Here is a 13,065-nt window from a genome sequence, read left to right as displayed (position 1 = left end):
ACCAAAAGGCCCAAACATGCATATTCCAGTGTATAAGTCACCCTTTGAGTCAATTTTAGTTTTGGAGCATTAGATAATCTGGCAACTAAATAATCTGTTCCTTCGATGCATATTCTGATAGTAATATTGTATACAAAATTACTATTCTATGCTCATGCACCTTATGCTCAAAAATTCACGAACCAGTTGAGAATGTAAAATGGATGTCTCCCCCCCCCTACATTTCTGCAGTTTGGGGGAGTAGGGTTTAAACTTATAGTAGTTGAATTTGATCACAACTCAAATACTAGCATTTTGATATATAAAAGGTTTAGCTATTAATGGACAGCTTATATTTAAAAAAAAAAAAAAAAAAAAAAAAAAAGAAAAGGTGTTCAACTGTAGAGAAATTAAAACTTTATTTTTCCATTGTAGATTCAAAATATGCCATCCATCTTTTAGTATCAGCAGAATTCCTTCAGATGAAACCACTTGTTGAAGAATGCTTGGAATATTGCCATGAGAATATGTCGTCTATATTGGAAACCAGCTGTCCTATAACTGCTCTTAATGATTCACTGCTGGCAAGGTAACTTATGTGGCACACTTAACAGTATGCCACAGACCTGTTTATATTTCAAAGGATAGTTATTAGTTCTGTATATCATTTTATATTAAATAGATTAAACTTTGCTCTTTATTAATAGGTAAAGGAGCCTGCTTTTATTAATTGAATTAAAGAAAATTCTTGTTAAAAATGATGTAGTTCTAGAAAAAAAAATTATTCTTCAGTTCCCGTCCTTTTGTTAACTATGAGGCACTAGAAAATATAATTAAATTATAAAAATAAAATTTACCATCAAAAATTCACTGTAAGAAATATTTGATTTAAACTTTAATTCATATGATCATAACATTCTATATCTTTATATTTTATTACCTTTAGACTTGCCACACAATAGCCTTAGATGCTGATGCCCCATAAAATTGCTAATAACAAACCAACCACCAATCATAACATTCTTTAAAAAGTTTTGGTTTTTTAAAAAATCAATAAAACAAAGAAAAACATTTGTTTTAATAAAATTTCAGTGTGATGTTTGACAGTATGTAGTGGCTACTAATTTTTCATATTCAAGAGCATAGTAGGATAGACAAAGTCTCTTTAAGTTGATCAGTTTTATCTGCCCCTTCATTTTAGGATTTTTAATATGGAAACTCTACTTTTGCACAAATAGACCCAAACATGCATATTCCAGTGTATAAGTAAACCATCGAGCCAATTTTAGTTTTGGAGCATTAAAAAATTGTCTAAAATTGTATGATAAACTTGTACACGAGTGTACAAGTTCAGATGCCTTCAATTCAGAATGAACTGAATTAATGCCAGCATATTTACAATTTATTACATATACATTTTTACATACATATACATTGTTATTCACCATTTCAAGCCCAAGACTTTTTTTTGTCTTCTTCATTAGACAAAAACAGTTTATAAATTATTATATACAGGTTGTTGTGATTTGGTTTTTAGGAGCATTAGCAACTAAAGCCCGGGCATACCCGAGCCACAACTTTTATTTTGTAATGTCTTTAAACTGTCCTACACTCTTTATTTTTATTTCTCCGAAATTATTAGGGCAATCTGAGGACGTAGGAGAAACTATTTCTTATCTATACCACTATTTTTCGCCTTTGTGGAGTTCACGTTCTATTATTCCTACTCCTTTAGTTTTTCTTCTTACTATCTGCATGTTTCTCTATGCATTAATTTAATTATTTATTTATTTTTACCGTATCCATCACATAGGGGGCACCACATATTATTTTGACGACTATTACATTATGTCCTAGATACGGTCAATATGTAGTTTTTCTTCTTACTATCTGCATGTTTCTCTATGCGTTAATTTAATTATTTATTTATTTTTACTGTATCCATCACATAGGGGGCACCACATATTATTTTGACGACTATTATATTATGTCCTAGATACGGTCAATATGTAGTATGTATTATATATTTAATCTTATTTTAATCATTAAATTACGGTCTGTCGGGTCAACGATGATTAATATATGCTTACATTTATATTTTACTTATATTTCTTACCTTTGATTCCAGTATTTCTAAATTTTCTTAACTTTTATCATCATTCGATTTATATTTGGCCTATACTGGTTTATATTTGGTTTAGATTTAAATTACTTAGCATATATTGATCATCACAGAAACAGAGAACATCTTGTCGTTTTTTGCCTTCATTCTGGGTGGTTGGCCCCAGTTGAAGTCATCTAGATTGTCGGTAAAAAGTGATAATTTTTTTTTTTTTTTTTTTTTTTGCGTTTCTTAGGTCCCTGATGGTATTATTATTGGATTGATTTACTTTTTCTAAAAATTTTTTATATTATCCTTAATATTCTATAGACCCATAAATATTAGTTACAGTTATTGTCGTTTTAACTTTCTTTCTTTCCTTTTTTTATCAATAATTATATATATATGTATATATACCTACAACTTTCTTTACAGTTTACTGTGTAGTGTAATAAAATGCTACAATATAAACTTTTAAGGCAGAACATAAATAATTTTTAAAAGCAGACAGTGTTACTTAATGAAGATTTTACTGTAATACACCAACATGTGAAATGCAAAAGATAACTGTGAAAAACTGTGATTGACTTGTACAGTTAATATGCGATTAAGCAAAAATTTTCAAATGTAAATAAGCCTGTATATTGGGTAGACTTGTATGTCACGATATATGGTATTTGTCATTTTGTAAAATAAACACATCATTGGTTGTTGGACATAATAATAATTTAGAAACTTAATTAACAATTACATAAAAAATAAATAAAATGTTTTGCAACTCTTTGGCTTCCTTTTCATACGTGTTAAATAATGTAAAAATAATAAGGTAAGGATCACAAGGTACACAACTTACATGTTGACAATCTGAAGAACATAAAGTAAAGGTAAGAAGAGCATAGCAAATGTGAGTGCTTTGTGATCCTTATTTTAATATTTTTGTTATGTTATTTTTGTTAATTTAATTTTCAATTTTCTAGATTTATTATGTTCATTGAACATAGTGTAGGTTGTTTATTTTACAAATTATTCATCCTTGCATTCTTAATGATGTGTGTCAGCTCTTTCATATCGAATATTTACCATTTTCAATCAGGTCCAGAAGTTATTTTGTGATGACCTAACCTTCAAATTCAGAATGGAGAGTGATAATTTTTATTTTTATATCAGTTAAATTTTTCTGTATTGTATTTCTGCTGATGTTACACTAATGACAGTTTCAATGAATGGGTTTAAAATGAATGTGGCCATTGGTTTGCCATGCAAAAATAGATATATGCTATTATGTAGAACATCACAATAGCATATGTTATTATTAGATATGACTGAACACTTTACTGTACTTGAACCCTCACTTGAAATGACTCTACAAGAAAAAATAGCTATGAGAGACATGCAACTCACCAGCTATGCATTTGAAACCTCCCCTTATTGCTTCATCACTGATTAGCTGTCTTCAGTACTACAGTTAATGTTATCTTCATAGCATTTCTTGAGAACAAGATTCAAATTTCATTTATATCTTCGTGAAGGAATGGAATCCTTAAGTGGAATGAAATTATCCATCTGTATAAATTTATGAAAAGCCATTCTTTGATAGCTTTCTGTTTTTAATTATACCAGTGTTGACCTGTTTTATTTTCCGAAAATCATTCTGTTTTACATGCTTTTATGTTTTACAAAATTTGCTCTGTTAAACTTATCCCTGTGTTAGTAGTACAGAGTCAATTTGACCCTGGCAATATTTCAGCAATTTGTGCTTCATCTACTCCATCCACACAGTTGAAACTCCTAAAAATGTTGTTAAAAATGTTTTTTTTTGAATTATCTGCAGAAAATTCCAGAAATGTCTGCTAATTACCATGCAGTTAGGAAAATTCAAGATTAAGTTAAACCTGATTATATGCATGTGTTGATTTACATGTCATTGATTTACATGTGTTATTGATAGTAGTTCATTTTACTGCTGCATGCTTTCCTCCAGTTGGATGCCCTCTAGTTTCATAACATTGATGCATTATCTGGAATCAGTTTATGCATGCACACTTCACATTTCATGCAGCGAGCACTCCAGTTACTTACAAGCATTCATCTAATCACAGTGTTTGGTGAAGAGTGGAGTTTTAAATTTGCATTCGCTTGCCAACAGGTCTAAAGGGAGTTTAAATTTTCAAAAATTAATTAAAAATATATTTTTAATATAGAATGTGGATTTTTCACAGTTTTTTTCAGAAAAATGTAAAATACAGGTGGCATAAAAAAATGAACAATTTTGAATTATTTTTTGCTGACTTTTCAAATTTTTGCACACACAGAGGGATTTCAACTTGAGTGACTGCTGATGGATTAATATAGGATATTTAAAAAAATAAACATTTTTTAACATATTGAAATACAATTACTATGGCAGTTTACAGTATAAAGGATTACTGAATATGAAAATTATACATTATATACCTGTTCTTTTATTTTCTTGAAATTAATTTGGTCTCATTAAAATAATTAGCTAACAAATTAAAATCTCTAACCTGTTTTAAGCAAGTAGAAATTCTCTAAATTTTTTAAAAAATTATTCACTTGACTGCACGTTATTTCTGTAGTTTTAAATGGCTTATTGAATCTCTGAAGTAGAAATTAGACAAAAAATTTAAACCTATTTCCTATCAAAAAGCAAGTCCAATATATTAATATTGGACTTGCTCTTTGCATTCTTGTCAACATTTTGGATCTAACTTTGGGTATCAGTTAACAAGACAAAGTCGAACAAGTAACATGTCTCCTCTGAGGTGACAGATTTCCTCCAAGTTCACTTGGAGTAGACCTGTTACCTGCCGAACTTTGTCGATAATGGATACCAAATCTAGATCTGAAACAAGAATGCAATATTATTCATTGGACTCTTTGTATATTGGGCTTATTGTTTGGTAAGCAATAAGTTTAAGTTGTTTTGTCTAATTTTTACTTGAAGAACTCAATAAACCATTTAAAACTGCATCAGTATTGTGGAATCAAGGGTACAGTTTTTGAGTATTTCTTCTACATGATGACTTTCAAACAGTATATTTGTAACAAGTAGAAATGTTTTTAACTTTGAAACTGCTCTTCACTTTAGGATAACAGCTTTGTTTACTCATAATGAAGTGGAGGCTCTTGACGATCCTTTGGATAAAATAAAGTCGTAAGTTTGTCTTGTTTATTAAATGTCATTTTGTACAGGATTGTCATAAAAGAACTTTACAACTTTTGAAATTTATTGCGAGGCAACTATATGCTGCAGAACATATTTTATGGACCAGAATGAAGAAAATTCTTCAAAGTTTTTTTCGTAAACAGTGCTTCATCTTATTGTATTCCAATATTGTAAACGTAAGATCAAGTGTTGCTTATTAAAATGTATGAGGAAAGTTAATTCCCAAAAGAATATTGAACAGTTGTAAGGTCAGTGTGTTTTGTGTTATTTTGATGTGGAAAGTAATCTGTAGTGTTTTGGTTTTGAAAAATGCACATTATGAAGCTATCTAATAACTGGATGTCCATGCAGTTTCTTTGCCTTCCTCCCCATTCAAGGTTGCTGTGTTTTTTTTGTTAGATTTAGTTATTTGGTTTTTTGTTGGATTAGGTTATTTTCCTCCTCCCTCTGCCCTTCTCTCTTCTCTCTCTATTAGTAATCTGAAGGAGAGCATTTGTGATGCAGTATTATGGTTGATTGAAGAAACATACTCAGTAAAGTATTGCAGAAGATTTGTACTTCTGCAGAGTTTCAAATCAAAGTACATATTAAATATTGTAGGAAGTAAGTAAAAGGTTGGTAGATTTTCCTTACTTGATGAACAAAAGAACATTCTTTTGTATGTTGTCTTGCAATAAATTTTTGTATTTGTAAATAGGGTTAATATTGTGTTAACATGTGTAAATAGGGGTAATTAATACGCACAGCATGTGTGTGTATTAATTTATTTATATATAGTAGAGTGTTGAAAATCCGAATGAGCTAGCATTTATTTTTTTTTTTATGTTGGTGCCATAAAATAATTAGTAAGTGCCCAGTTATTGTGATTGCATTTGCGAATTGAATAGTGACTTTCCCAACACCCTGTATCTGTCAGTGCTAAACAATATAAATCATGATTTTTCCATCCAAATTACATTTTTTTATAGTATTCCAGTGACCATTGTTTCTATTCTACTCTAAATGGGTCTGTACTGCTTATACATGAGCTGTTTGCAAATTGTTATAGAGCTGCATGTAGCTCTATAACATTGTTCTGAGGAATGCTGTGCTGGTGGAAATGGGTTCCTAACATCCAACATTGAAGGTTTTCGTGTTATTTGCAATGTTGCCTTTTGATTTTTTTTGTACATGGCAGGCCAGAAATCCACGGTCCAGTCACAAAGTATCTTCTTCTGTAGAACTTGTTCTTTTTATTGCTGATTTTACCGCAGTAACTATTGATTGAAAACCTTAGGCACTGTCTTTGTCAGTACATGAATGAAGTTCACCACTCCTCATGATGATACCACTGTTACATGGGCACTTATGTCTGTGCCTCTTGTGAGGTCACTGATGATGCATGCCTTTCCCATAGTTCACCTTTAATAATGCCACTATGACAGGGTAGCTCTTCTTGCACTGTGTGACCATTTTATTTGCATAAAAGGGAAGTCATCCTGATATCAGAAAGCCAGCTTCTCAGATCAATTAGTATGGTGGTGTAGATATACAGGATATAATTTTAGTTTTGGTACTTATTGAAAAAACATTTTCTGTGATATTATTTTAAACTGAAATTAATTTGTTTCAGACAGGTATTAACCTGTCTGAAACAAATCATTTAATTTCAGTATTCAGTACATACAAGACTGGTATTACACAGTCTTGTGTGTTTGCCCATATTTCTAATTCTGTAATAGAATTCTATAATCGTAAAAATTTTTCTATATATATATGATACTCATTTTATATTTGATTTTAAACTCTTTATATTCAATTTTGTTTTCCATATAAACATTATCTTAAAATTTCTAGTATTATATTCTGTATTTGAACTTTTCACTAATTCAGACTAACCCCCCTCCCCCGGTTATTCCAAATTACTGACGTTTTATTGTATAAATTGAAAAAATTCCATTTCTATGGTGTCATTATGACAATGCTCCATACATGAAGTTGTATGGATCCTACCTACTTAGGATCAAAACTTTTAGCTGATTGATTCTGTTCCTACTAGCTTTGGTCTGACGATAGGATTTCAGCATGGATCCGAAAACAAAACCAGTCGAGTAATAGTTTAGGAACTTAATTATATGAGTAGTTAGGCATACAACTTCTTCTACTTTAAAGGCACTTACCTTTGTTTTTTTTTTCAAGGTACTGTTTGTGCCTTGTTAAGAAAACAAAAGAAAAAAAAAAAACAAAGCTAAGTACCTTCTTATATGTAAAGCTATCTGCTTCAAATACATTGTATCCTGTAGTCCTTTTATTAGATAACTTTGTCTACTAATATACTGTATCATGAACTAAACTTTTAATTTCATGTGGAAAAGCATTTTTTTATCATGTAGTTTAGCCTTAATATATATATTTTTTATTATTTATAGTTCATTATCATTATTAATACTTTCACTGCCAGGTGTATTATGTAGCATACCTAAAATGCTCATATGTTTGTGGAACATGTATAAACATTGTACAGCCTGTTGTAATGCACTGTCTTATACTTAAGGCCACTATTTTTGGAGGTGTCAATGGATTAGTAGTAGGATTGGGCTGAGAGAAAAAAAAAAAAGTCCTTTCCCTCAGTCTGTTTCTATAGGTAGTAATAAATTTGAGGTTGCTGTTTGATGAGTTTGGAAGCATTCCAAAATGAAATACAAGAAAGTGTATTATTACTGATATTTTTATATAGAAGTCTTTCAGATCTATATTACAGAGCTGTTTTTTGCATGCATCACTTGAGAAATTAATGAAATGAAACACTTTTTTTTACACATGTAATTTTTGATAATTTAATTTTAGTTTGCTGCAAAATGAAAGTGTATATATCATTTAGGCACCTTACCAAATCTAAAATCAATAGACATATTCAATTAGCTGGTGTTTCTAAATATCTTTGTGTTTCATTTTCAAGGTAACAAATTAAATACTTGATAACATATTGACTGCTGTTTCATTTGTCTTAGAAATGAAAGACAGATGTTTTGAAATGTCCAACTGAAATTAAGTCTGTTGATTTTAGATTTGGTACGGTGCCAAAGAAGTGATATATAAACTCATGTTTCAGTAAACTAAAATTAATTTATCAAAAGTTTTATCACCTAGTTAAAAAAAAATCAGTTTTGTTAATTTCTGATTTTATATCATTATGTCATTTACTCAACATTTGAGAAACAATCAATAAATTTTAACAAAAAACTTCAGTGATAAATCACATTTCTCTATCTTTAACTAGTAGTTGACAATAACTGCACACAACCACAGTAGAATTTATATTGCCACAAATGATTATACAGAAAGCACTGCTTTGTTTAGAGGGCTTTAGCAGCGAAAGTTAATAATATTAGATTTGCTAAGATAGTCTAGATTGTTTTGTTCATATTCTGTTTCTAATTTCAGAAGGATGTATAAAAAGTTAACTGATAACTTACTGAGACCAGAAAGTACCTGTGGAAAGGGGTATTCAGGAACTTCTAGAATATTTAAATGTTCTATTTGCAATAAAGTTTTTGCAATGAGACTGAAATCACAATTCATCTGCAAATCAAAAAGGTATTACAATCGATTATTTTTATGGATATTTCTATTAACATTAGCAGTTGTAAAATGTGAGCTTGGCAAAATAATTGGTTGTGATTATATAAATAACTAAATGCTATTTATTTAAATTTCAAAATTCTAGTAAAGCATTATAGTAATACTAGAATTTCCATGGCGAAATTTTGCTGTTTCTGAGATGAAGTAAAAATTAATATCGAAATAACCTTTCCTTCAGCTCCCTTCACTGCTAGCTAAGGTGTCAGTGGGACAGACTTGGGTAATAAAATGACTAAAAATGCAGTTTGGTAATTTTTTACATGTATACCTATATTGTCCTTTAAAAAAAATTGCAGTTATTGCACAAAAATTTTCAGGACCTGGAAACTGCTATGTAAAGTTGTCCACGAGCAAAAATGTCAACTTTATTTGAAAGTCTTACCCTGAGATTTGTTGATTGTGATGACAAAAGTTAAGAAATTGTCTTCTCTACAAAGTAAATGGTAAGTTAATTTCACTGGGAGCTAAACCATTTCTTAGGATTTGAAAATTGGTCGGAAACGTTTTTTGGATTTTTTTTTTTTTTTTTTTATTTTAGTTCCGCTGATAAATAAAGCTTGTTGCAAAAGGAATCAGGTCAAAAGAAAATCTGTCCAAAAATCGTTTGGTTTTTTTTTTTTTTTTTTTTTTAAATTTCAGTTTTACTAAATAAAATCTATTGCAAAAGGAATTTGGTCAAAAGCTTGTTTAGTCTTTGAGTTTTTCAAGTTCAAAGAGTGTCATAGACAGAGGGACACAAGCAAATTATATATATAATAATCAGTATATAATCAATAATAATCATTATGATAATATGTTGTATCTAAGGCATATAAGCCCATGTAAAAGTAATTTGTGTATATTAGGCTTACAAATCAGTTTTGCAAGTTCCTCTAGAGGATCCAAATTAATTTCATAAGATTGTCCATCTCTATGTATGTATATGATTTTATTAGAAGCAAGTCAGCTGACTATTTAAGTCAACTGACCATTTAAGTGGGTTTCCAAGAATTATTAATCTGATAAAAATGTAGATTTTTGTAATTTTCTTCCTCTTAACATTAGCACTAGCATTAGTAGAGGCATATGATGCAAGAAAGCAAGCTTATGCAGCATCAGCCAAAAAAAAAAAAAAAAACTTCCACTTCACCCCTCTGTTCGTTCGAAATACCTGTCCAGCTGAGCCTTAAATTTATTTAGGCTATCAACTTCCACAACAAGGGATGGAAGTCTGTTCCACCAATCAACTACCCGCTGGCTAAAGGCAAATTTCCGCACATCTATCCTACATCTGTCTTTCCTCAATTTGAATTTATGCCCTCTCAGGTAATTATTCTGAGCAAGAGGAAGAATCCCATCAGCATTGAGCATGCTCAAACCATTCAAGGCTTTATACACCTCTATACAGTTGAACCATTGATATCAAGTGGACCAATCTGATTCATCCCCTTCCTTCTAGAGTTTACACAAGTAAAGAACTCTTTGCTGTTTTCTTTGCATCCCTTGCCAAAGATTTCTCGTAATCTGCCTTCACCTGCCTAACCTCCTTTGTAACTTGGTTACAGATCAACTTATATCTATCATTGGCTTCTGTGTCACGTGTTAATTTATATGTATCCCATGCATTTTCTTCTCTGCCATATGTCTCATCAGCTCATCTGATATCCATTTAGGCCTAAACCTTGAATAACGTTTCTTAGTTGGTATGTAAAGCCTAGTAGCTTCCAAGATAAGTTCTTTGAATGCTTCCCATTTTGAATTTGCTGTTGATAACATCATCAGTTGGTCCCACTGTATAGAATTTAAATACTGTCTCAGACCATTGAAGTCGCCTTTACGAAAGCAATAAACCTTCCCTTTACCCCTGATGGTAGTTACCTCTTTGAGTAAATCCCACTTCAGCACACTGTGATCACTGCCACCTAGTGGTTCCTTTATCTTCAGATTCTTAATGCATGAAGAATCACTACTGATAATCAAATCAAGAGTATTACTCTCTCTAGTTGCCTCCCGAACATGCTGATGTAGAAAACAATCATCCAACAAATCCAAAAAAGCCTTGCTAGTGCGTGAGTGACCAACCCACAAATTCCAGTCAATATCTGGGGAATTAAAATCCCCCATTATAAGACTCTCTGATTTACTGGTCCACTCTTTCCCTGTACAGTTTCTTATTATACTCATCAGAGTCATTAGGCCTATAGCACACTCCTACTCTCAATTTTGATCTCCCTATGCTTATGTCACACCAAACTGACTCGACACTGCACTGTCCAGCAATGTCGACTGGCTTCGCTTCCTTGGATTTTGTGTTTCTTAACTAATAGCATAACCCCTCCTCCCTTCCTATCCTGTCTATCCTTTCTGTAATATAAATAAATAAATAAATTCTTTATTGCTGATAAGTACAGGACATGTACTAGAGACAATAATACTCATCATGGCGACGTGGCCAGGAGTTTTACATTATAATATTGAGATTAATTGGCAAAACATTTTTTACCATTACATGGAAATTATTAGTTACACAAATTAAACATGTAAAAATGAAATTATAATAATGAAAATATGAGGACTGAACGTCATATGGAGGAAGTTATCCCAGTTCCACCGATGTAATCCACTCGAGGAGCATGTGACGGTATTTGTAGTCGGTAGCCATTTTTTGTAGGTCGACTCCAAGACGGAGCAGTGCCTGAATTTTGGGGAGTGCCTGGGCAGGTAAGAACCGACTACACAGTTTCAGCCGGTTGTATTTGAGGGTTAGTGTGGGCTCTGACCTCAAGGATGGCGGAGGATTGTGCCACTGACAGAAATCCCAGATGTTTGGGGCGTTTATCACTCCTGTGTGCATTTTTACTGAGGTCATTAAACGCCTGCTGTCAATTAACCTCGGAAGCCTGGGTACATTTAGCTGCTCAGCCATGTCAGTTGTTCTCAATTGAGGGGGTCGGCGATGCTTATTTGTGGCCCATTTCAGGGTCCAGTATTCACACGAGAACACCGGTTTTTGAAGAGAGGGCGACGTAGATGCCCAGATCTCAGCTGCATGTAAAATAGCCGGATAAACAGTGGCTTGAAGATATCTGGTAGTGGTTGCGGCATCATTGGAATGAAGTAGGTGTTGTTTGGCTCTCCAGCGTAGGGTGTTAAATCGCTTCCGGAGGTATTCCGTGTGAACATTAAATTTCAGCTTCGGATCAAAATAGATACCGAGATCCTTATGGCAGGTAACTACTGGGATGAGAGTACCTAAAACTGAAGGTTGAATTATTGTTGGTTGGTGTTTCAATGAATATATCATTATTGCAGATTTTGAAGGGTTAAGGTTTAATCCAAACATCTTCAAGTAAGTTGAAAGGTCGGTCAAATTCTCTGTGATGGAAGACGTAATTGCCATTGGGTCTGCAGACGGTGGGATTAAGGTCAGAAACTTTATATCGTCGGCATATATTATAGCATCATCACGAAGACGCATAAAAGGAATCAGAATGGCTGAGAAGAGAAGGCCAGACAGGACACCACCTTGTGGGACTCCTGCATTGATTTTTCTTGTAAAGTGGGTCTTCTTCAAAGTGAGGTGGACACTTCTAATCTTCAATAAGGCGGTGAGGAAAGCTAGAAGGTCTCCATTAATCCTGAAGAAGAATTGTAGAAGACTGAGAAAGGCTGTGACGTCTAGACTGTCAAAAGCAGCTTCAATATCGGCGTACACTATAGCTAATTCAGATTTATTTTCGAAGGCTTGAAGAATTGATATCTGTGCGGCCATGAGGTTTGTTATGGTGGATCTATTTTCGACTGCGAAATGGAACTGTTTCAGCTTCTGTGGCATCAGCTGTTTGTTTAATGCTGGAAGGAGTGCCTTTTCTAGAAGTTTCAGGAGGGTGGAAGAAGTTGAGATTGGTCTGAAATCTTTTAGGCTTGTTGGTGCTTTAACCTTAGGTAGTGGCCTCACAGAGTATTCATTCCACTGAGCAGGGAAAACTCGTGTGGAAAGAACTGAGTTGTAGATTGAGAGTAATGCATCTAGGATATAGGGGCTAAGGCATTTAATTATGAAATGAGGTATCTTATCACAGCCTGCGGTACTAGATGGACGCAGGGAGTTAATTGCATATATCAGTTGCTGTCTTGTGATGGAAATTATGGACAGGTCATCAGTAGCAGCAAATTGAGAGTTTTGGAGAGGGATTTC

At 32.6% G+C, this 13,065-nt stretch overlaps 1 protein-coding gene across 2 annotated transcripts in view; it reads left to right on the top strand.

The window, feature by feature from the left end:
* LOC150085009 (SANT and BTB domain regulator of class switch recombination) overlaps positions 1-13,065 on the top strand; it is a 103,737-nt gene that overhangs the window by 52,025 nt on the left and 38,647 nt on the right. For both annotated transcript variants that reach the window (XM_090375712.1, XM_090375710.1), the window contains exons 6-8: positions 415-568; positions 5,190-5,255; positions 8,691-8,843. In XM_090375712.1, coding sequence (XP_090231838.1) covers positions 415-568; positions 5,190-5,255; positions 8,691-8,843 — 373 coding nt within the window. The remainder of the gene's footprint in view (positions 1-414; positions 569-5,189; positions 5,256-8,690; positions 8,844-13,065) is intronic.

This window comes from Mastigoproctus giganteus, chromosome 6 (genome assembly GCF_048544385.1).
Source record: "Mastigoproctus giganteus isolate SK-2022 chromosome 6, ASM4854438v1, whole genome shotgun sequence".
NCBI classification, from domain to species: Eukaryota; Metazoa; Arthropoda; class Arachnida; order Uropygi; family Thelyphonidae; genus Mastigoproctus; species Mastigoproctus giganteus.
This window is presented reverse-complemented; position numbering and strand designations above follow the sequence as displayed.